Genomic DNA, 25,947 nt, shown 5'->3' with positions numbered 1-25,947 from the left:
GAGCAGACAGGCTTTCATCATTGCGGAGAACAGACTCTTAGCAAAACATGGGAGGGATTCTTAGCAGCAGCAAAGTCAATCTGATCGATGCTCCCACTCCGTCCTAGAGGAGCCGTGGGGTGGGGTAAGGAAAGGAAGGAGACACGGGTGGCAGGGGAGGGGGGATGTGAAGGCAGAAGATTCAGTGGAAACCAATTCTACCTGTGGTGGTTTGAATAAGAATGACCCCCATAGGCTCCTATATGTTAATGCTTAATCATCAGGTAGTAGCACTTCTTGAGAGGGATTAGGAGGTGTGGCCTTGCTGAGGTAGGTGTGGCCTTGTTAGAGAAAGTATGTCATTGAGGGTGGGTTTGGGGGTTTCAAAAGCCCAAGTCTCACTGTCTTCTCTCTTGCTGTTGCCTACAGATCCAGATGTACATACAACCATTGGCTACCTCTCCAACACCATGTCTGCCTGTGTGGCACCATGCTTCTCACTATAGTGATAATGAACTAAACCTAATGGAACTGTAAGAAAACTCCCAATTAATTGCTTTCTTTGATAACAGTTTTAGTGATCACAGTGTCTCTTCATGGCAATACAACACTGGCTAAGACATTATCCAAAATCATGATCAAAGAATATTAAGCACTCTTCATTTCCTAAGAGCAGAAAGACATGTATTAATGAACGTAGTCCTAGTAACTAATGACTGCTTTTCTGTTCTAAGTTATTTTGATGAGATCTCACAGCAAGTCACAAATCACCAGAGCTCCTATTTGCACCGTTAGAAAAGCATTGCAACGAAATCAACAAACTTCTAGTAATACTCATCTTAGAGAGCTGTCATAGCCAATCAAGATCATTTCCAACGAACGCCATATTGGTGGGACATTCATTGACAAGTGGCATCTTGGACCATTGTACTTACAGTGTTCTAGGCCAAGAATTGTACCTATATAAATCCTGAAACTGTTGTCGAAATGTGTTCACCCACACTGGTAGAGAAGTACCACATGGCACCAGTATGCAGCTCAGGCCAACCACCAAGTCTGGGAAGATACCAGGAGTACCAGGATGGGCAAAATGCAGGCATTTGGGGATGAGCTGATGGAAGAGTCCAGGGGATAAGCAGATGCAGGAGTTCAGGGGATAGAGATGTGCAGGAGTTTGGGGCCTCATGAATGTAACTTGGAGTCCCCCTTGAATTGTCCAAATCCATTTCCAAGGGCAGCAACCCATCACATTAGATCAAAGCGACATTTTCTCGGAGTCCTTCCATCACAGGAAGCTCAGGTGACAGGATGAGGACACTACAGCTAGTGCATATGTCTGTGTTCTGTGAACATGCCAGCAGCCGTGAGTCCTAAGGTGAGACTCATCTCTGCGTGTCTTCTAAATGGATCTGGAGAGTCGTTCCTAATGGAAACGGTGCAGCCACATCTTCAAGGCTGGAATAAAAATCAGAATGGAGCCCAAAACTGAAACCGTCAGAAAGAGCCACAGGAAGATCCGGTCAAGAACTTGAGCCACAAATTTCCAGTCTTGCACTACCTGCAAAAGAGAAAAAGGGCACCTGTCATTCCAGAAGCTGAGCGGCAATTCTGACCTCATTAAGGGATGTAAAAAGAGCAATATTGGATTTATGACACATTTTTAAGCTTTCAAAATGTATATACACATCACTAATGGCATGGACTTAGATTCTATCCAGGGATGTTATTCATCACACCCCAAGAAAATAACTTGCAAGTTGAGTGTTTAGGAACAGTTATCAACGGTGAAGAGGTAAAACAAAAACTATAGAATTATTTGTATACTTGGAAATATTGCTAATCAAACACACACACACAAAAAAAAAAAAACACCTGATTTTATACAATGCTTCCTGATATGCCTATCACAGATGGATATCTTTAGAGCACTTTTAGGTAAATATCACAGGATTTTCCTCCTACTCCATATATGGCCATGGCTCCTCTAGCTCCAGCACTGAGGAACAGAGAAATGACAGGTGGGACATTATAAGAAAGGGATCTATGGAGACTTTAGTTAGGCTGGGATGTTATGGGAGAATAGGCATCAGATGTGGAGCAGCAGGTCCAGGAAGGAATAAGCCATAGGCTAGGGGAATCTACAAGAGAAGCATGGGATCTCACCTTTAAAGGGACACAGAGTCCAGTTTCTATACATGGTCTCAAGCTTATAGCAGTTCCCCAGGAAGCTTCAGAGTATGATCACAAGAAAGAAAACACATTCAGTGGAAACCACTTCAGATCTTGAAAGAGGAGGGAGGAGAGGGAAGTGGATGGGAGGGAGGAGAGAACCTTCTATATTCTAGGGACACACAGTACCATCTCCCCAGGAATCCTGAAGCAGTACTGAGTATCATGATACATTGCCAAGGGAAACCAGGACACTGTACAGTGAATTGCTAACCAGTTGAATACTGTGATCAATGTTTTCAGTTGCAGTACCTGTAGACAAAGATTTGGTAAAGACAGAATAGAGCAGGAGGCCCACACACTGGCAGAAGGGGGACAGCAGGCTGTCCTGAGCTTTCCAAGTTTAGAACAAAAGTGTAGCATAAAACACACAAGCAAGAGTATAAAATGCTAAAATGTTAACCTTAGGTAGTGGGATTACTAGTGATTGTGATCCTCTTGTTTAAGTTTTCCAAATTATCTGTGCTAGTCATACTTTTTAAAACCCACTTAAATATTTATATTAGTATTTACAAAAGATATAAAGTGTAAAACAGAAACTCCTTCCCTAATAGCTGAAGCATACCTGTAAGAGGTGGCATTTTTCTAGTCTTTTGTTTTTAAATCAAAATCTTTAATTGTACAAAAATATGATAAAGAGTTAAGAGAGAAGATAAATCACACTGAACCTATGAAGATAAAATATAAAGTGTGCTTCCAAAAACACTTTCATAAACCTGTTCGTGAGCCTTGATCTAATTTTCAAGAATTTTAGAGAAAAATGTCCCAAACCCTGCATAGATGGTGCAGAAATAAAGGCTATTTTCAGCCTATGTACTGACAGATTTTTGTCATTTTTTTTCCTTGTCATGTTCTTCAAGGTAGGTTCAAAAAACATTAAATTCTGACAATGTAATATGTCACACAGGAGAGGGGTGGGTCTGTGGCCAGGATGGTGATGCCTCTGCAACCTAGGTATTTCTGTTTCCGAGACACGATCTCACTATGTGAACCATGTTGATCTCAAACTCTGCATCTTCAGCTTCCTGGGTAGCTGGGATCCCAGAAGGGAATCTCCTGTCCTTGTTTTTCTGTAGTGTGTACACTAAGTAACCAGTTCCCTTTCCCTTGATGAAGTATCTGTTGCAACTGAACTTGTATTACTTTTCAAATTTTGATTCTTTCTAGTCACTCTAACACATTTCTAAACACTGGGTTTAAAAAACATCATAGCACACCCTGGCAGTGGTGGTGCATGCCTTTAATCCCAGCACTTGGGAGGCAGAGCCATGCGGATCTCTGTAAGTTTGAGGACAGCCTGGTCTGCAGAGTGAGTTCCAGGAAAGGTGCAAAGCTACACAGAGAAACCCTGTCTTGAAAAAAAAGAAAAGAAAAACATCATCGCACGAAACAGTGAAAATTACCACAGATCAGGGTAACCCCTTTAAAGGTGCAACTGAATTCTGTAAAATGCAGTTGAGGAATTATAGCACTGAATCTGCAGCCGCTTAGTTTTAGTCATGATACTTCCTTCTGTGAACTTTTTTTTCTAAAAACGTAATGCTAAAAGTTCCTATGGTTTGCTGGGCTTGTTTTATATGCTTTTACAGAGGCTAGGTGATAACGCCATTGTGAACAAGGACCACATTCTGTTGTAAGGGACACCAGCATGGCTTTCTTGCCCACTCCTCAGCGAACGGCACTGTCATATCACAGCAGACTCACCTGGCTGATGAAATGCTCCTTCTTCACGTGCCTTGAAATGTATCTGATGGACTCAGCCGCCCTTTCCAGGAAAGTGACCAGAACTCTTTCTCCATCACTAACAGCCGTCTGTTTCTTTTTCCCTGAGACTTTGCCTCTCACGGCTGCTTTCCTCTCCTCTCCATCGGGGAAGGAGAAGCGATCCATGGGGTCCTTCATGCAAAGCCATCTCGGGAGTTTTTGCAGAAACAGCCTCTTCACCCAGGGGGCCATGGGATGGTAGGTTGAAGAAGATCTGTGGTGAACGTTAATGACGAAAACTGTGACAATAATGGACAGGGTAACAAAAATCATAATGAAGAGGAGGTACTCCCCAATGAGAGGGATGACTTTCGAAGAAGACGGGATTATTTCTTCAATTACTAAAAGAAACACCGTCAAAGAAACCAAAACCGAGGTTGAGAGTGAAAGCTTTTCCCCTTCATCAGAAGGTAAGTAGAACACCAGGACCGTGAGAAAAGACAGCCCCAGGCAGGGGATAATCAAAAAGAGCGTGTAAAACAACGGCAGGCGTCTCAGAACAAAAGAGTAGGTCACAAACGGGTAGAATAAACACCTTCTCTTCGGTTGCCCTTCATCCCCTTGGCATTTAGTATCTCCCACTCTCCGTTATCAAAGAAGTCTTTCCGGTCAACATTTTCGTGGATCAGAATGAGGTCCACCATGTTCCCGTCGTAAGTCCAGGATCCAAACTTCATGGAGCAGTTCTGCCTGTCGAATGGGAAAAACGTGACGTCCATGGTACAGGAGCTTTTGTAGCTGGCAGGGGGAGTCCAGCTGACGGTCCCACTGGATTTCACAATGGCCTTGGTCATGAGGGAACCTTCGAAACGTCCGTCAGCACTGCCATGAAAGTAGTTACGCTTTAGTGGCTGGCCAAACGCTCCCTGTCTGGAGGGTCTCCCCACCAGTCTACGTTGCATGCCTTTCCCACCGTAACGGCAAACAATACAAAGAAATCACTTTGATACAGAAGGTTAAATATTCCACCCACATCAGACTGCTCTGTGTCCTGTGTTCATCTGACCAAAGCAGTACTCTGAGACACTTACTTTTCAAAGAGAACTATGTCAGGAAGCCAGAGCGATTCTGACGGAACCTTGATCGAATTAATTCCACCATATTCTTCGGGATTCCAGCGTAATTTTTGGTCTGTCCATTCCTGCGTGAAATGAGGATGCAGCAACTTTATTCGGAAGATTCAGTACGTTAGAGCTTGGGCTCTTCAAATTTCTAAAATTTACCAGCCCACTATTTTGAGACAAAAGAGATTTTTCACCCAGGTTAGACCTTGGCATCCTGTCTGGGATTTAGTGAGGCTTTCGGATCCAACATAAGCCAGCCTGGCCTCTGAACCTCCACATGCCCATGTCTGAACCAGTAAAGAGGCTCGTCACAAAGGGCACTGATTCACGACTTGTGTTTCTATCCTATTTTCTCTTAAGAAACAAACAGAAAAGTCACAACTGTGTGGGAAGGGGCATGCCTCTCGTCCCAGTACTTGGAAAGCTAAGCAAAGAGGACCATGAGCTCAAAGCCAGTCTGATGTATACAGTAAGACCCTTTCTATAAAGTGATATCTGATCTCATCCAATTTGTTCCAGGAGGATTTGTCCAATGAGATTTCAGTCCCTTGACAATGGGAACATATGGTTTTGGCCTGTTATTGTGAAATGTCCAGCACCTGTGATCATTCCTGATGGCATTGTCACTTTTAAATAATGAGAACGGATGGAAGATGTCCCTTTTATGGTTCATCTAAAGTGGTTTTGTAAGCTCCTAATTAACATTTTAAATTATGTCCCTAGTATCCTGGGCCTCCATATGTTTTTTTTTTTTTTTTCTTCAAGCATTAGAAGGGTATACCCAGTGTGAGGCTTCCTGGAGTCCAGTGATGCCATCTATGTCATTAAAAAATCAAGAATTGGCAGATGGGTGACTTAATCGGATGGCAAAATATTGAAATATGAATGATGCCTAAAAAGTGCAAATCACTTTCTAAATATTTATGTTTATACCCATACTCTGTGAGGCTCTCAACCTTGGTCCAAGAAACTTTTGTTCCTAGTCGATAGTGTTCGATGCAGGGACCCATAACTCTTCAGACTGTTAAGAATGGGTGATTGCAAGTGCTCAGTGTTAGACAGGACATCTGTATCAACCTCCCCAAACCCTGCCACCCCACGGATGGCTCAGGGAACATCAAAGTGGGGAGAGAAAAAATGGAAGAGCCAGAGGTCAGGGTCAAACTATCTTTTGGACAGAACTCACATAGCTGTGGTTGCCCTACTCAAAGTGTGCACAGGATCAAGCCTGTCAACATTCCTGTGCAGATGGGGGAGGGACACCCAGGCTACCACTTCACCTGAGTAGTTATTGACAGCTGATGGACGCTAAGGGGGAAAAAGAGAGTCTGTTTTCTTTAGGGGCATAATCCCTTGAGCCAGCCGATGGCCCCACACCCATGCCTGTACAGAGAGCAGTAATCAGACTCAGAGGGTTCTAGAAAATAAAAGGGCTATTTAAAAAAAAAAGGACATAAAACTGAGTGGGAGAGCTCCTGGAAGGGGTGAAAGGAGCAGAGAATGCATATAAATAAAAGACACTGTACACAAGTATGGAATTCTCAAAGAATAAACTTAAAATACATATTTTAAATTACTTTTACTTTAGACTTATTGTAATAAGAGAGATGAATACTTGATTTGGTATTTTTTTTAAAAAAAAAAAAACTGTTTACTCAAGCTGTTTTTTTATATTATTTCCTGTTCCTTCTGGCAAAGCAGCTTACATGGATTGGTTTTGGGGCACAAAGGACACGTGTCTAGTTATAGCTGGCATTTTCATCTATGTGTTGCTTAAATAAATACTGATTTATTATCTCAAAAACACAGTTCTAGAATGGATGCAGGAGGGGCTTCTGAGGTCCCACTCCTGACATTGGCAGTTGACTGTGGCTGAAGGAAGGAGAAGAACTTTTCTTTGCAGTATGACCATGGTACATTGCTTATGCCCCAGTGGATGGCACATATGGGCTGTGATAATTGGATTCAATGAGTATAAATATATATATATATATGGCTCTGGCTGCAGACCTCAGTCAATGCAGCACCAATTGTTAAGACTTTCTTGTCCCCCATGTGCTGCTGCCTCTGTTTGTTTGTTCATTTGTTTGTTTGTTTGTTTGTGTTGAGGGGGGACAGTTATTCAAGGTCCCTCTGTAAGCCAGGCTTCACTGAAAAGCGGGCATGGAAGAGTTAACTCTAGAACTGGGGTGGGGTGGGGCGCTCTGTTTTCTGAAAGCCCAGGTTGCTACTATGCGATTAAGGCTTGATTATGCTCTTAATGTTTAGCCATGTGGACAGGTGACCTTAATCTGCTACATTTCATCAAACTATAATTTAGATTTAACTCTTTTGCAAGATATTTGGGACTGCTAGCAAATGTGTTCTCGGAAGTTACTGACGTGAAGAGCAGGACTCAAAGATTGCTTTGTCCTTGGATCTTCATGAGGAGTCACTTTCTTACAACTTTCAAATTCTGCTTAATGTGTGCAATCCTATGCACAGAAAATGAATTGGGCAGCAAAAGAATTTAAGCTGTGTTTTGATTCGTAAAGCTATGAAGTATTTTATCTAAATATAAAATTATTTTTGTCTGGCTTAAATGATGTTAAAAAGAATTTGAAAATGTAAATTTATCTAAAAGATTTTCTGTGGTCAAATTTTAATTCACTGGCACTTTTAGAAACTAGTTCTCCATGCCTGTCTTTGTTAGGGTTTCTATTGCTATGATGAAACACCATGACCAAAAGGCAAGTTGGGGAGGAAAAGCCTTATTTGGCTTATACTTCAGCATTGCTGTTCATCACTGAAGGAAGTCAACACAGGAACTAAAACAGGGTAGGAACCTACAGGCAGAAGCTGATGCAGATGTCATGGAGGGAAAGCCACTTACTGGCTTGCTCATCCCACCTTCTTATAGAACCCAGGACCAATAGCCCAGGGATGGCACCACCCGTCATGGACTGGGCCCTCCTCGACTGATCACTAAATGAGAAAATGCCTTATAGTTGGATCTCATATATGTATTTATTCAACTGAGGCTCCTTCCTCTGATGACTCTAGCTTGTGTCAAGTTGACACACAAAGCCACCCAGTACAGTGCCTAAAGCAATATGGCATCCTTTTTCTAAAGATTTATGTGCTTACTTTGTGTGTGTGTGTGTGTGTGTGTGTGTAGTATATGCCACACCTATAGAGGTACCTATGGAGGCCAAAAGAGACCCGCCTGGCTTGTGAGAGTAGCTAGCACATTTAATCAGTCTGCCATCTCTCTCTCCAGCCCAGCAAACGAGGCTTTCTTAAAAATATTGTCTGCTCTTAGTAACATTGGCTAAATTTGTGTATCTTATGCTGAATTTGTAATGCTTTTAACTACTTTGGAAACTAAAGTCTTTCAAAGAAAAATATTTTAGAATACTTTACTGAATTAAAATTGAAGGGGGTGGGTGTGTCTATGATGAAAAATAGGTAGTTATGTGTCTGACTGGAGTTGAAGAATAGGAAAGTGTATATTATATGAAAAATAATTTAAATAAAACATTATGGAAAAGTCACAGAATTAAGGACATGCAACTTAAACTTTTAATGCATGCAAAGTGACCAATGAGCTCTCTTTTATATACCATTAGTTATATGTCAACATTTAACATATAAACTGGCTGATAAAATTTGATAATTCTATTTCTAACCATTATGATTCAGATGGAAAACCAGCCATTTCAGCAGTCTATTAATTTAAATGTGATCTACCTCTATTTGCCCTGACTCAATAAACATTTTTACCATATATATAAAATGTGCTTGCACTTCAGAAAAGGGTTTTATCGGCATTTGTCACCTCTCCCCCTCTCCCTGCCCCCCCCTCCCCCCCCCCTCCCTCCCTCCCTCCTCTCTCTCTCTCTCTCCCTCTCCTCTCTCTCTCTCTCTCTCTCACACACACACACACACACACACACACACAGTGTCATATCAAACCAATGTGGACAGATTCTGTCCCAGTGCTGGAGAACAGACCAAACCAAACCACAAGATCGGGTGGTCAACAATACAATCAGAGAATATTGTTTATAGACAAAGAGGAAAAGTTATCAGATTCAAAATGAGGTCATACTGGGTATGGTGGGCCAAGCCTGAAATCCCACACTTGGAAAGAGAGCGGGAGCGTCATGAGTTTGAGGCCGCTGAGCTCCTTTGTCTTAAAGCAATGTCTTGTGGTGTTGCTTGTGTGCTGAACGAAACTGTATATAAACCCTTACCCCGACCTCCTTCAGATCATGAAGACCAATAGAATCTCAGTTTGCTAACGGGGTCTGGGCCAGGTTTCCCTGTCTCTGGCAACTAAGTGGTTCTCAGCCAGTGTGGGAAGATCCAAGCAGATTCTAGTCACAGCAAAACACCGGCACACAGCCCAGAGCAGCCGAGATAAAGAGCACAGGCAGGCTGTCTGGAGATGCACTACACTCACAGTCCATTCTTGGAAAATCAAAGTGACGAAGATCAGTCAATGAGCGCAACCTATACTCCTCTGCTTGGCACTTAAGTCCTTGCTGGAAAGCAAGTCACCGGCTTCTTGGGCTCAGTTTTCTTCCTTCTTAAAGACAGAAGGTCCTTACTTAAAACCGTTTCTGCCCTGTAAAGGATGACCAAGTCTAAAGACCCCACCTTGTTGCTGGCTCTGGAAAACAACTAATTTCACATGGCGACCCGTGGCAGTTTCTAAAACTGTGGGTAGTGATCCCATACAGGATCCTGTATCAGTATAGAGGCTTCGAAAAAGTTGGAAACAACTGTTTCTGGATGAATAACAACCAAGAATTTCTTCTAAACTAAACAGGACATGAACCTGAGTTGTTTGGGGCAGAGCTCACCCACACCTGGTGCACCGTGTGGCTTTACTGATGCCTTGGGTCTGAACCCAATCGGCACTTGGTGTGGCATTGTGCTCCGCAGTGCCAACAAATGCTGCCTAAACGCTTCGCTCAGATTCTCGGCCGCCATTTTCTGTTAATTACGGTGTTTGGGTGGCACATACGGTTTGTGCTCTCCAGAAACATGATTTTGTTGTGAAAAAGTCAAGATTTTGGCATTTCCCACCATCGTTTCTCACCATAAAAGTAACAAATCAGTGTAATTTCAGATTCTAATGCGTGAAAGTGTTTGGCTTTTAAAATTGCTGCTTACATTGCTGGCTTGAGTTTCACAAAATTAAATCAATGAATTTTGCCTCAGCCTCAGGACAAAATTTCCAGGAATTTCTGAAATGGCCCTGAACTCGCGTTTTCCGTTCCATGTGTGGTCACACAAAGCAGCATTCTGACCACTGGAGGTGACAAAACCAAGACACCATGCAGCTCTGAGAAATGCTTAAGATGCTCCACAGCCCACGGTGTTAAACGTTTACTGGAGGTTTAATTTTTAGTAAAAAAAAAATAAGCAATTGCATCCATCTCATAAGCATGCAAACTTCCTTTCATCTGTGAGAAATGGTAAAATTACACACACACACACACACACACACACACACACACACACACACCAGGAAACTGTTTTAAAATAACTTGCTTCCTATTTTAGCATCAGTAAATATTTATTTTGCATATCTCCACACCTATGTGTTTAAGGACCCCACAAAATTTCTTGGACAAAAGGGAGTGAAGAGTGAAATAATTTCAGAAACACTGTTCTAAGAGGACTGAGACAAGCCGCAGGAGAGGATTTTTAGCCAGAACAATTGTTCTTGCTTTCTGCCCTCCTGAAGCAAGATGGGTAGCCAGGGATAGAGACGTAAAAAGCAGCAGCTCAGGGGACTTACGTTGCTTGAGGAATTCATTGCATCACCGAACAGGCCATATTAACTGGCATTGAACACAATGCTGGTCCCTGACACTACACACTCCCAGCCTGAGACTGACTCACACAAGCTGCCAGTGGTACTGAGAAAGGATGGTGTAGGCATTCTGATGGTGTAGGGAAGGGTGGGGAATCAGAGCGTGGCTGGTGGGGCAGGTTAGGGAGATGGTGGTGGAATTACTCGTGGGAAGGTCCTGAGAAGAAATAAAGAATGGATGGATGGATGGATGGCAATGCATTTGGACCTCGGACATGATGGTGCAGAATCTGAGGGGTCATGACATTGGGCTTCCTCATGTGGCTGCAGCAAGTCAGTTAATAAGATATTTATGGTCCCCAGGGATTTGATTACTCTGAAAGTTCAAAGAAGAAAGACAAGCGAGTCTGCAAAATAAAATCAATAGAATAAAAATAGGTCCAGCTGGAGGGGTTCCTCTGCCTGTGAGAGCTGTACTTTGTAAAGGTTGTGGTTGAGAGGAGACATCATTGGCTAGTGTGGGAAGGAAAGGAAGAAGAGGGGAACTGAGTGCTTTAGTCTTCATTTTGATTAAGGTGTGCTGGGATGGCTGGAACAAGCTTCCGTTGGTTTGCTTAGGCATGAGAGCATTGTAAAGTCATGGGGATTATTGGGAAGACGGTTTATGTGGTCCACAAAATCCGCTCCTATCTGGTTTTCAGGCCTTCTGTTTGACCTCGACACCTGTGTTAGAGATCTGCTCTTCTTGGGAGCATTCTCTGACTGCCCCCCATCTCGATGGCACCTTCGTGCAATCATGGGGTCGTATACAAACTTATTTTTGATGTATATCACCTTATAGTAACTATTCCTTACGTAACTAACTCCCATCCTCTCCTTGAAGACATGGCTGTTCTTCTCTTCCCTCCCAGACATCTTTCACGACGTCTGTCACTTAGCAGGACTCTCATTAAATAGTGTTGAATCCCTGTCAGTCACCACCTGCCCAGGGCCACCCCTGCCCCATACTGCTCAACCCCTGAGGAACAGTGCCACAGGAAGGTGCATCCCCATACACTAACAGAGCTACTCTCCTGGGTTCACAGCTGAAGAGAAAACAGATCTTTCCCAGGCATCCCTAAATCTCCCCCTGAGGAACCCAGCATGCTTCCTAGAGTGTTTTACAGATGGCAACATGTCTGAGTAGAAAGCAATGTCAGACCCTGGGCTGGCGGGCAGACACAGCTTTGGTGATCTCACCTGCTTGAGCCACACATTGGTTGTCATCAGCTGATTCTTTTCATCCTAAAAGAGGGACAATTAAAAAGGTTGAGCATAAACAGTGTCTTCCGGACACCGCACGGTAGCTGCAAATGTTAAGAGAAAGCAGTTGCAATGGTGTGCATAAAACCCGTGCAAGCCCCAGATAAACCAAATCCCAGTGATAAACCAGACCCCAGTGTGGAGATGGGCATTGAGCAGGAAAACCCACTCCTGGCTGTGGAGTTATTGACCATTGTTAGTTTCTGGATATGGAGGGAAGGTTTTCTCTACGAAGGTAGCTAGCCCTGGTTAAACCAATCGTGATACACACATCCAAGAATATTAACCAGCATAAATTGGTGTTGAGGGCTTATATTTAAAGGTGTAGTGTTGGGTGATGAGCAGGGAAGGAGTTAAATCTGAGAAGAAACAGGAGCATGATCAAAACAAGTCGTACGAAACTCTCAAAGAACTAATCAAGGATTTTAATAGTTGGCAGTTAGAAAGGATTAAAGTGGAGGGTTTCAATTTTTTGGCTTTTTCTTAGGAGAGAATCCTGAGTTTGGAAGTGTTCAAACCCCAAAAGAGCAAGGATTTCAAACTTAAGAGCAAGTCAGTGATATGCGGCCATAAAGCATTATGCATATTTTGCTCAAATGAAACTACCCATTAAAACAAACAGTAATTCATTTTGGAGACACTTTTATCAACTGAACGACTCAGAAGGCCTTGGATGGTGCAAAGAAGGAAATTAGAGCTGGATGTAAGACAAACTGGGGGATCATGGGAAGGAATCCTGGGGTATTGGATTCTCAGCCTAGAGAGGGAGAAGAAGGCCGCAGGCTTGAGCCACACCCGGGAAGTGTTCTAGAGCTTTGGGAACCACCATAGGGTGAGTTCCCGCATTTGATCAATCTGAGCCTACAGCTTTCTCCACAAACAGAAACATAGCAGAAGCACAAACCCAAGAGGAAAGTGAGCAGAGATGCCAGGGTGCGGGTGAGTTCAGGGAAAGGGAGTCGCCTGGGGACTGTGACAGGGCACTGCCATCACCCACTTGTCTTCCTCTAGATGCAGGAGCCCTGACAGCCCAGCTCATAGGCAGCTGTGAGCCTGGATCCCACCTGTCACCTGGGCCTTCTTCTTCTCTTCTCCCCACCTTCCAACCAGGGCCCAGTTCTCTTCTAGTTCCCCTCTCTACCTTCCGCCGAAGAGTCCTGCAATGCTGGCATGGAATGACCTCTCATTCCTTCCTCAGGACATTTCACTGACTCCTTGGAGCAGATTCCTGCTCACCATAGCCTATTTGTAAAATGTCAGTGTCAGGAACAGGGACAGATAAATGTCTGGAGTCACAGCAGGAAAGGACTGTGTGCTGTTTTGAACTCAGGGCAGAGGATGACTCACCACATCCACAAGCTGAGATATTTTCAATCCAAAATACACTTTTATGGTGTCACTGGAATTCAGCACAGGGCGAACCCATTTCTGATAACCTTGGAACAAATGTCTGAGGAGGGCGTCTTCATGTTCGGCTATGGAGCTGAGTCCTTCGGTGGCTGTAAGAGTCACCCGGGAACCTGGATTAAGGAAGCAGCAGAACAGCTGGATCAGCATCCTGCACCCAGAGCCTTCATCTCTCTCCCATCAACTGACTCTGCAGAGGCACTGAAGTGAGGCGCTCTGGACCCCACTCTCCACCTGCACGCTACTTCCCCAGACCACACCAGAAAAACCAAAGCCTACGCTTTTCCAGAGACTTCTCATCACTGTGTACACACGAGTCCCTGAGGTGTTACCTATAGCCACCACCTTACCCTCCACTTTAGGCCTCACAACAAATGCCACCATCTTATAGGAATGTATGTTGCCCACATGCTGGCTCCTTCACGGCACCTTGAATTTATTTTTTGTCTTGTCCATTGGTTGTACATGCATGTTGTCATTGTGTGTGTTGGATATTTACGCTATCCTTGTATATATATTGTATACCCAGATTGACCTTTATATATGTTGTATAAATATACGTATGTATGTACAATCATATTATGTGTGTATTATTGTATACATATGCGTGTGTCACCTTTGTATGTGTGTAGCATGTGTACTTTTATTATATGTGTGTTGCCTTTGTATGTGTGTTGTATATGTACAGTTTTATAATATATTGTTGTGTGCATAGTTACATGTTCTCATTATTTCCCCTCAAACTTCAAGTTGACAGGCACAGACAGCATCTATTACATGTAACCTTACTCCACATTCAGAACAGGGTCTGGCCCACAGCAAGCACTCATTTTTCACACGGAATGCATGAAACATAGAAAGGATTCTATCTTTACTGAGCACTCGCTATGTTTATTTGTCTATTTTCGTGTCTTCTTCCCAATGACGTCTTCTGTTAGAAGTCCTTCCCTCATCATCTCTCAGGAAGAGCTTTTACAAGCTCCCAAATATGTAAGCCCCTAAAGTGACCCTGACTTAAAATTGGAGCCTCCAGTTGGAGGAATGACATAGAAATGCAGTCTAATGAGTCTTCTTCACATTCAAGCATGTGCCGGCAAGCCTAAAGCAATGTGCTCCCTAATTACTGTTTCCAGCCTCCCTGTGAATGTTCAATGCCCTGTTGATAGCCTAGAGAAACTAAATCTGTAGAATTTTCTTTACCCAAGAAGACCTCTGATCCCACAGAGACATACACAATGACCAACAATCACAAGCAAAACATTCCCTCCCAGTTTACTAAGCCAAAATGCAGAGATTATCAGGTAGATGAAAGGCGGGAGGATAACATCCCTTTGTGTACATGAGGTCTCTACAGGCAGTTCCCTAAATGAGGAGCAATTCCGGATGTACACACACTGCTCACAGGGTGGCCGAGGCTGGAATAAGATGGGCTGACTATGGACATCAGTATAGAAGTTTCTCAAAAGACTAAAATTAGAACTACTATAAGCATCAACTCCAGGCCTCCTAGGCATATACCCAAAGACCTCTACATACTACTAAAGAGATATCATGTCCATTGCTGCTTGGTTCACAATGGCAAGGAAATACAATCTGCCTAGATATCCATCAGCTGATGAATGGATAATGAAAATGTGGTACACAATGGAATGTTTCTCAGTGTAAAATATGAAATTCAAAGGAAAATGGATGGAACTAGCAGATATACTGAGGCAAACAAGGCCCAGAAAGACAAATACAACATGTTTTTCATCTTCATATATGGATTCTAGGTTCAAATTTTTAGATTTGGATATTGACTTTGGACTTTCTACAGAAGTCAGGAAACTAGGGAGGAATAATGAGACAGAGGAGAAGTGGTCTCAAGGCAGAGGGGGTGGAAAGAGCTAAGCAGGGATGGAGGCAAGAGATGGAAAAGAGAAAGGACATAAGGAGACGGTTAACCAAAACTAAAAATATATGAAAAGCCTTATATGAAAAGACTTTGCAAGCTAGTTTAAAAATATAAGTCTTTTTAAAAATGAGTTTGAACAAAGATTCCTTGCATGGATAAATAATGCTTCTCCCAAAAGCCGTGGCTTATTAAATTAAAATTCTAGTATCAGGCATGTAATACCTATTAGTTGGTCAAGGAGGCTCCAGAAAGCCCCTATGTAGTTAGGGTTTTGTCAACTTGACATAAACAAATGTCATCTGAGAAGAGGAAACCTCAATTGAGACAATGCCTCCATCCAAATGGCCTGTAGACCATTTCGTGAGAGCATTTTTTTTTCATATTAATGATTGATGTAGGAGGCCTCAGCCCACCGTGAGTGATACCACCTCTGGGTGATGGTGCTGGATTGAGCAGGATGAGCAAGCCATAGAGGAAAAAAGCCAGTTAGCAGCATTCCCTGTGGTCTGTGCTTCAGTGCTGCCCTAGGGTTTCTATTGCTGTGGAAAGACACCAAGACCACGACAACTCTTACAAAGAGAAACGTTTAATTAAGTTGTTTACAGTTTCAGAAGTTTAGTCCATTATCATCATCAGGAAATGTGACATACAGGCAGACATGGTGCTGGAGAAGGAGCTGAGAGTGGAGAAGGAGCTCATCTTGAGCAATAGGAAGTAATCTAAGGCACTGGGTGTGGCCTGAGCATCTATGAGACCTCAAAGCCCACCCATACAGTGACATACTTCCTCAAACAAGGCCATACCTGCTCCAACAAAGCCATACCTCCTAATACTGTCACTACCCATAAGCTTACGGGGACCAATTACATTCAAACTACCACAAGTACCTACCTCCAGGTTCCTGCCTTCCTTTAGTGTTGGATTATGGCCTTGTAAGAGGAAATCAATCTTTTCCTCCTAAGTTCCTTTCTGTCATAGTATAGTAAACAAACTTGGACAGCCCCAGAACAGCAGAGGCTACTGTCATTGGAATGTGTTGCCTACAATTACATTGTTATGGTGGTTTGAATGAGATATTCCCTATAGTCCCTATAGATTCCTTATAGATATTCCATAAGTGCCTGAATGCTTGGTTCCCAGTTGGTGGCATTATTTGGGAAGATCAGATGTGGTCTAGGGAGAAAGCATGTCACTTGCAGTGGGCTTTGAGAATTACAAGACTTCTGCCATTCCCTGTTTGCTCTGTTTTCTCATTGTAGCCTAAGATGTAAGCTCTAGGCTGCTGCTCAGTCACCATGCCTGTTGCCATGCTTGCCTGCTCTGACGATGGTGGACTGTAACCCTCTGAACCCGTAAGCCCAGACAAACCCTTCCTTCAATAAGTTGCCTTGGTCATGGTGTTTTATCATAGCAATAGGAAAGTAACTAATAGAGAAGTTGGTACCAGGGAGCAGGCTCTTGCTGTGACAGACTTGACCATGTTTTTGTTGTTGTTTGGTTGGTTGATTTTTGTTTTGTTTTGTTTTGTTTTTGAGGAATGGGGAAGACTTTGGGACGTTGGACTAGAAAAGCAGTTAAATAATGTAAACAGAGTTTAAGTAACCACCCATACATCGTAGGACAGAACCTACTTCTGTTACTACTGTGTTTTGCTAAACAGGCATGTTGGCAAAGTGCTTTCTAAGTTATTATGTTCAAATTCATGTTTTACTGCTACTTCTTTCCTGGATCAGAGACATTTCTTCATGCAGTGGACAGAAGTCAATTCAGAGAATCATAACTAATCAAAAGTACAGAGAATAATTGACCGTTGAGTACTCAGCCCCAAATGGGACATCTATATAATCCCTCATCAAGCCTCCGATAACATCATGGAAGACCAGACAAAAATAATAGAGGAGCCGAAAGATGAGGAGAAGTGCCATGAAATTCTGTCTTCTGAACATGACTTAAAGCCTTTGTACTCATGAACTCAAAGCAGCTGTGGTTATCCACACGAAATCCAGCACATCAACCTTCCAGTGAGTGTGTGTGTGTGTGTGTGTGTGTGTGTGTGTGTGTGTGTGTGAGAGAGAGAGAGAGAGAGAGAGAGAGAGAGAGAGAGAGAGAGAGAGAGAGAACATTAGTCAAAAAATAAAAAGCCATGAATTTGAAAGGTTGTTGAGGGAGGTACCTGGCAACAGTAGTAGGAAGAAGAAGGAAGATTGGTGACATCATTATGATTTAAATAAATTTTAAATTTTTAAACAAAAAGACTGAAGAAAAACAGGATACATCACACTTTTCCCTCGGGAAAAGATTTCCAGTTTCAAACCCTTAAAGTATTCTTAGATGTTTTTTAATTAATAATTTATAAACATTAATGGATAACAATACAAGGATTGTGTTTCTATCACTACATACATGTCTGAAAACCAGTGAGAGGGCTATTTAGTAAGAATTTGACATTTTTTTTCAAAATCTGTAATATAAGGAAAAAGAGAAAAGATGTGATATTAAATTTTGTCTATCTAAAAAAATAAAATTGCCTTCCAACATGCCTGGAAAAGGGCCTTGTGAGGCCCTATCCCTAGCTGAGTTAATGTCAGCTGGGGAAGGGAGAGTCTGTTTTCTTCAAGGGTGTAGCCACTGATAAGTTGTCCATGATCCAGTAATAACCCAACATCCACGCCATGCAAGAGACCCTAATTAAACTCAGAATGTTTTAAGGGGAAAAAAGCAATAAAGTGGGTGGAGGTGTGTTGACAAGAACAGTTGTAGAGTTGCAGAGAGAGTGAAAGAAGAACAAAATAACATCATGTGTGGGAGTCTATGACTAAAATACATTGAACTCATCAACAACGCACAAAAATTATTTTTTAAAACATAAAAAAAAACATATGGGCTACAGCTAAAGTTATGCCTTGCCCTTTCTCTTCCTCTCAAGAAGGCATCTGTATGAGTACAAAACACTAAAGTAAAAGCATTAAAGTAGGCAATAGGGAGGGGTGTGGCCTTACATTTGGGCTTACTCATGTAAAAACTTACCCTTCTGGAACTTGGGTGCTTCAGCTGTTATTAATAAGCAGAGAAGCATCTAAGAGAGGGGCAACAGGGCAGCCGCCAGGGCATCAATGGGTCCAGGGATCTAAAAGCTTCCTGGAAATGGGAGAGGAGGGGATGGAGATTCCCGGGAGCTGCCTGATGGAATTGGCACACAGTCGCTCTGGAGAAAAATGGCTGCTGAGTGGCCAGCCCTGGAGTAACAAGACAGTCAGCTTCCTCACTTGTTTTCATGGAGGGATGTGGAGCAGTTTGGGCCAGAGTGCTGTGGGGTGTCTTTCTGTATGCTGTGAATATATGTTGCTCTGATTGGTTGACAAATAAAGCTATTGCCCTATGGCGAGGCAGTTTAGAGGCAGGTGGGAAATCCAAGCAGACATACACAGAGAAGAAAGGAGAGGTAGAGAGAGACTCCAGCCACTGCCCAAGGAGAAGCAAGATGCCAGCAGACTGGTAACGCCACAGCCTTGTGGCAAAACATGGATTAATAGAAATGGGTTCATTTAAGATGACAGAGCTAGCCAACAAGAAACTTAAGCCATTGGCCATACAGTTTTTAGCTAATATAAGCCTCTGAGTGATTATTTTATAAGCTGCTGAGGGACTGTGGGGCCGGGCAGGACCAGAGAAAACCTTATGGCTACATCAGAGCTGAATTGCTCTAGAGAAAAATGGGGAAGATGCACCTGTTCCCTTCTCTGTCCTTCACCTGTGGCAGGCAGCACCCCTTATTGAAGACAGCAACATTGTTGAACAACCCTTGACTTAGTCCATAGAACTCCTATGTAGGCCTAGGAAGTTGGAGAGTCTCCAGTCTCCACATGCCTAGTATTCCACAGCCATAACAACATCCACCGTTGGAGCTTTTAATTAGGCCTAGGAAGTTGGGATTCCTCAGCCCTAAACACAAGCCTGACTGACACCCAACATGCCCTACAAATTTAACAGCTCTCTGGAACTCTTCTGGTATCAAGGACCTGCAGCATCTCCTCTCTGCCTTTCAAGTTTCTTTGGTCCCAGCCAACTGCCCTCTCTTGCCTTCTCTTTCTGCCCTCTCTTGCCATGTCTCTACTCTGCTCCCTTATTGTTGAACTAAGCTCTCGAACTGTTGGTGGTGGCTTCTCTCTGCCCAAGAGCTGACTGCCTTGCTGCTTGATCTTCTGACTGCCATGCTGCCATTGCCCCTGCCAACTCCATTGCCTCTGCCATGGCTCTGCTGTCTGTTGATTTTTTTTCTTCTTCTTCATCTTACCAGTTCAAGATGGGATAGGGTAGTCTGGCTAGCTATGTAATTGATAGCATTTTTGTTCAAGATATTCCAGGCAGTAAGGGAAACTCCAGCAGCTACCAATTAAAGAGACAAATGGCCCCATCCTTCAGCATCTTTTTTTTAACTTTTTTAAGATTTATCTTCTCATGTGTGTGTGTGTGTGTGTGTGTGTGTGTGTGTGTGTGTGTGTGAGAGAGAGAGAGAGAGAGAGAGAGAGAGAGAGAGAGAGTTGCCTGTGCATGCATATTGCATTATATGCATGCCTGGTACCCACAGAGATCAGAAGAAGGCTGCAGAGCCCCTGAAAATGGAGTTACATACCATGTGGGTGCTGGGAACCCAACCAGAGTTCTCTGCAAGAGCAGTAAGTGCTCTTAGCCACTGTGCCATCGCTTTAACCCGATTCTTCGGCATTTTTGTTTATTTACAAGAATGTCATCAGAAGCAATGCTTACAGTAAGAAGCTAAAGAACATGTAATCAATACCATTAGTGATTTAAACAGGTCTTTAACTACAAAGAACACCTGCCCAATATTCCAAGGAGAGGCAGAGAGGCTGGACTCCCTCATCTGTCTCACTGACATCACTGACTAAGCTGCTGGACCACAGACTGAACTTCTGGGAAGTCCTTCTATTGTAGTTTAGCCCAATTAGCACAAATCATTTATGATGTTGCCTCAAGTGGTAGATTGAGGCACTCCAGGAATGCTAAAAACTACAGAATAATGTTTTGTATGTGCCTGTGCATATGCATGTACACACACACACACACACACACACACACACACACACACACACACACACCCCACAGGTTTCTTAGATCACATAACCCTGTGCTCTGAGAATTTTTATGTGAACAAGGTCTTCCTGAGGACAAACCAGACCCTTACCTTTAAATTTTCAGTTCTATCGAGAAAACCGTACAAACAATTGTACAGTTCTTTTGAAGGGAGACAAGGCTGCATGTTGTGCCATAAAATCTAAAATAGTAACATCTGGATCTTGCTTTTCACCTGGTTCCAAGGGAAATGCATGACTCTGCTCTCCCAAGGAGGGGAACACATTTCACATTGTATTACCAATCTTAAAAGATAGAGCTCCCATAGCATATAGACTTGTACTGGTTGGTAAAATGGACTAAATATTTGTGCCACTAAAATATCATTCATGGAAGGTCCAATCCCGAGGTGAGTATGTTTGAAGATACAACTTCTAAAGAGGAGAAACAGAGGAAGGGGCTATGTGAGGAGCCAGAAGAAATGATCTGCCATCCAAGAAGGGAGCTCTCACCAGGAACTCTCAACCCTGTTGAGCATGTACTTCAGCCTCAAGACTGGAAGAAATGAATGCCTGCTGCTTAAATCACCAACTTGTAGTATGTGTTGTATTACAGCAGCTGCACCTGACTGGGACAAGTCTGTTTTGACCAAAGCAAAATTCACCGAATGAAAAAATAAAACACATATGCCTCAGTCCCTATAGCAGGAGCAGCAGAGGAGACCGGACAGGTTAATGATTTGTCCTTTTAATGTAAAATATTAATGACAATGGGCATGTTTGATTCTTTGAAACTGTAGCCTTGTTAAATATTTGATGATGTGTGATGAATGAACAGATGAATGAATTAGCAAATGGTCACATTCTATGACAGACAGAGCAGTGGCCCTCGCTCACTGCTCCAGGACACACAAAATTACATATAATCAAGATTTCAGGGAGGGACATGATTAGTAAGCTGAAAGTGAATAGCAGCTTGTGATCTTCAGACTGATGAGCCAGATGATTCCACCTGCTTGTGATTATCTGAGGGTTGCATGGGGGGGAGTGTGATGTGACTGATCTCCACCAAGATCCCCTTGTTTCTACACAAAAACAACAGCTTGATTCTAGGAGCACATGTTCATTCGTATCGCTGTTTTTGATGTTGTTTAGCTGCGCCTTGCAGTGTCCTGTGTGCTTTACTGTTTGCTGTGGGTCTAGATGTTCAGTGGCTCCAAGGCCCATGTGTTGGGTGCTGGCTATTGAGATGTACTGGAACCTTTAAGAAGTAGAAAGTGGGGGAGATCTTTATGATATTGAAGGGCACATTGAGGGGATTATGGGATTGTGGAATCCTCTTCCTTTTTGCATTCTGGCTCATGATGTAAGACATTTTTCCTCCAACTCTACCCTCCTGCTACAATCTGCTGCCTCGCCATAATCCCTAAAGAAGATCAGACTAGAAAATCTAACTACAAGATAGAATAAACTATTTATCTTCACGTATATTTATCCTACTATGTGTATTTTTCTGCAGGTACAGAAAGCTAAACATCATCCTGATGTCCGATGCAGCCTAGCACTTGGAAGAGTGTGAGAGTCTAACACTAAGGCACAAATAACGTTTGTTTGATCTCAGGAGGACATTCCATGCAGGTGTCTCATAAACGGTTCAACAGTCCCCTTCTGTAGCTGATGCCTGCCTTTGGGCCTCATCACTTCGCCCAGGGCTTCTTTAGTTCTTTTTATCACTCTTCAGTTATTCTCCTTGGAGGTAGACATAGAAGATTTTACGGGAAAGGAGTGTCCCTGCTTCAAATGAAACCCGTATCTACTTGCTTTGAAACCATCCATGACATACTGAGTGCCATGCAACAGGTGTAAATATCTGCCACCTGACGGGGCTTTCTCAGTCCCCCACATCTTCTCCCGGTCCCCATCTCTCTGCTTAAACTCTCTGGTTTTTCTTGGCAAAACATTTTCTTTGCAACCATACACATAAATTCTCAGGCAGAAGACCGGAAGAGGAAGGAACAAATGGGGCCAGAGAACACATGTCGAGAGGCAGAGATGTGGGATTCTGTGCCTGCTGCTGCTGGTTTCTGCACAGGGAACTTGGAGCTGGAAATGCATCCCAAGAGTGGTGCTCCTTTTGGCTCAGAATGCCAAGACCCTTGCCAAGTTTCCCCCATCATTAAAATAAGAACCCAGCAGACCTATACTGAACATCAGTGGGTACCAGACCCAGAGTCAGAGGCTTGCTATCTGGTCCCGATTCCATCTTCATCTTAGGCAAAGCATGTGAAGGATAAGCATGGGATAGGTAACTATTGTGGCTCCTCCTGTGCCTACAAAATCTTGGCATCCATGCGGCAGCCCCAAAGAAGTGTGACCCACTAATTGAGGCCTTTTTGGTTTTGTTTAGGAAATATAAAAGAGAAAGCTTAGTGTACCATTCCTTGGGCACAGCCCCCAACAGATACCCAAAGCCAGCTTCAGAAAAAGACTTTATCTTCTGGGCTCTTTCTTCCTGACCAATTTTCCTGGCCTCAGACTTCCAGGGCCCCTGCTCTCTTCCAATCCCCACACTAAATTTTCTTTTTAGAGGGCTTTGACAAACTCACTCATTCCAAGGAATAAATAACTGGCAAGAAAACACATGAAACTTCCCTTGGTTCTTTATGATTTTGCTAAAGGTAGCATCTTTGTTGATCTTCAACTATGAGAGCAAAGAAATTATTGAAAATTTTTAAGTCATTGAGTAATTTCAACAATTATGATTGAGATATGTAACGTGTTTTTTGCATCTTTCGCTGTGTTTCGGTTTGGTTTTTCTTCCCATTATTACGCCGCAGGATTGGTAGCTGCTTCTGCTGACATGTGGATCTGGAACTCGGCGTGAAACCAAGCAGTAAATATTTAATGGATTCTTCCAAGCATGAGAGCTTATTAGAATGACTTTGCTCTATTCTCTCATGTATCCACACATCCTGGAAGTATTCCCAGGGTACAGTAAGATGCTTAATAAATATTCATTGAATGAGTAAACAGACATTATCCTGTAGGAAGAGGAATGCTGGGAAGGCAATAAACCAGAGTTCCTTCTCTTTGGGAGCATGCACAAGCACTCAAATGTGAAAAGTCAATGTGAGAGGTATCACACAGTAATATGCAACTGTTACTATTTACCAAATTCAGAAATATAAAAAATGAAAGGGTACCCAGTGTCATATGAAAAGTAAATTTGTGTAATTAAATAAATTTTTACAATGAGTAGTAAGGTTAAAGAACTGAAGGACAGGGAGAGGGGGATTCCGTGCAAAAATCTAAGTAGATCCCACTGGCTCCCGAGGTTTCAGAGTGAGATTGATTACAGGTCATTAGATTGATGATTATTATTTTGATCTACAAGAAACATATACTCATGGAATACATGCCCACATTCTTCAAGCCTCCACAGTAGAGAAAAAGCACCAGGTTCTCTTCCAATTCCAACTTTCTAATGCAACATTTACTTTACATAGAGGACGAAGCACAGTTGAGCCTAGAGAGTTTATGTTAATTATCCCTGCTAACCACTGAGGTGGTACTCTTGGAATGTGCATTGTAAGAACCAATTCTTTCATAGTTAAAGGAATATCCTAATAAATTAAGGCCAAAAAAAAAAGTCAGATGTATGAACATTAACTGTATGCTAAATACCCAGAAGTTGATTATCGTTTTTATTATTGGAAAGCTATACTTAAGACTTTTCAGAGAGAAGATCTGGTGCTATTTGGAAGTCGGCTTGGTATTTCTCTGTACTTAGAAGTTACCCTGCTTGCTTTTGGGTGCAGACATGGTGGAAGGCGACTTCTAAAAGTGAATATGATAGTGTTCATGTGGACCTCTCAGCCTCTGTCTTTGAAGTCTAGGATTTAGTTCTAGATGTTCAGTTCTCAATCTGAAAGCTGTAATAATTCAATGTGGCAAAAATACTACTGAGAAATGAAGACAGATGACTAATGGAACTCCACTGCTCAAAATCTTGCCCTTAGCTTCACGATGAAACTTTTCTGTATTGCCTGTGTTTTGTAACAATTAAATGATTCCAAGTTCCAGAAAACTGGCATGTAGATGACCACTATCCCCTAAACTTTGAGGAGTGCCTTCCTCACTGCCTGCCCCCCTCCCTTTCTGCTTTCATTCTCACCTCTTATTCTCTTTCTTTATCAACAGTCCCTGTTTCCATCAGGTCATACAGCACACAGATATTCACAGACTTTTTTTTATTATAGTATTGAAACATACGAAACCTCCTAGTTTACAAAACTTTGTTAAATTATTAACAAGTCTATGGGATATATTATACAAAATTAAAGATCTACACAGAGACCCAGCAATTGTTAATAGACATGATAGAAAAATGTCCACCTAGTAAATTTCCACTGAGCATTTTAACAATCCTGGGAACAATAATTAATGTCCTCGGTAACATTTCCCTCTTTTATGTCTATCAGGTTCGTAACACAAAGCGATCCCAAAGAGCAACATGCAATAAAGGAGTAAGCCTTAAACCGTACTTGAAGCTCTGGCTTCTTTAGCAATCTGTTTATAGAGATCTCATGGAGTTATCCATCTGAGCCACATTTTAAAGGTTATCCTGAAGGGATCGGTGCCTGCTTTTCCAGGAACAACATGACCCACACTGATGTTTGCCCTCCTTTGAATAATCTGACACCTGCAGTTCACACTTAGTTTAAGGTGCTCCTTACCTGAGAGAGTGACACTGAGAACCAGAAGGACCATGAAAAAGCCTGGCATGATGTCTGCTTTAGAGAGGTGATTTCTTCCTTTCAACCACACAGCATTGCCCCGGGAAAGGAGCAGGATTGGAAAACAAAATACAAGTGGTTCAAAGTCCAGATGGAACCCAAGGGGATCATGACCAGCTGCCTGAGATGAAAATAGTCACAGGTCATCTCCCTTCCGTGTGGGTTTCTTAAAGTGCACTTCACTGATGCCCAGTGAGCTGTCAGGTCTTGTGAGGCTAAAACATCTCTGGGTCCTAACTCCTGACTTATTATTTCACTCTCTTACAGAGAGAGAATGGGATGAGAGAGAAGGATGAGGCTAGAGAAGTCTAAAATATTCCTGTGGTGTTTTCTTGTGAGTATAAATCTGGGTAATGAGGATACCTGCATTTCATGGTCTCTGTCATAGAGGATAGTGAAACTCTGCCCACAAGTAGCTTTTCAGTTTCGACCAGGAGCTCACAAGTGATGATGATGTCCATCCACCTTCCACGTCTAGTGAGACTTGTGCATCCTGATGTTAGACTATCTCTTTGTTCCCTTGAACCTTCTGGTCCCCCTCCTCTGGGCTGCAAGAGACGAGCTGGTGGGCATGTCATCTCTCTGTTTCTCTCGGGACTCTGTAACATTGCTCTTC

General features: G+C 42.7%; 1 protein-coding gene across 1 annotated transcript; it reads right to left on the bottom strand.

Annotated features, from left to right (window-relative positions):
* Positions 1–542: 542 nt before the first annotated feature.
* On the bottom strand, positions 543–25,583 carry LOC114708485 (neuronal acetylcholine receptor subunit beta-3). The gene is given in 7 exon segments (XM_028891813.2): positions 543–1,537; positions 3,913–4,499; positions 4,502–4,794; positions 5,004–5,113; positions 12,082–12,126; positions 13,492–13,664; positions 25,272–25,583. Coding segments are annotated over 7 exon segments (1,392 nt in total). The 5' UTR covers positions 25,321–25,583; the 3' UTR covers positions 543–1,402.
* Between the last annotated feature and the right edge of the window lie 364 nt (positions 25,584–25,947).

Source organism: Peromyscus leucopus, chromosome 17 (genome assembly GCF_004664715.2).
Source record: "Peromyscus leucopus breed LL Stock chromosome 17, UCI_PerLeu_2.1, whole genome shotgun sequence".
Lineage (NCBI taxonomy): Eukaryota > Metazoa > Chordata > Mammalia > Rodentia > Cricetidae > Peromyscus > Peromyscus leucopus.
Note: the sequence above shows the minus strand (reverse complement) of the source record. Positions and strands in the feature narration are given on the sequence as shown.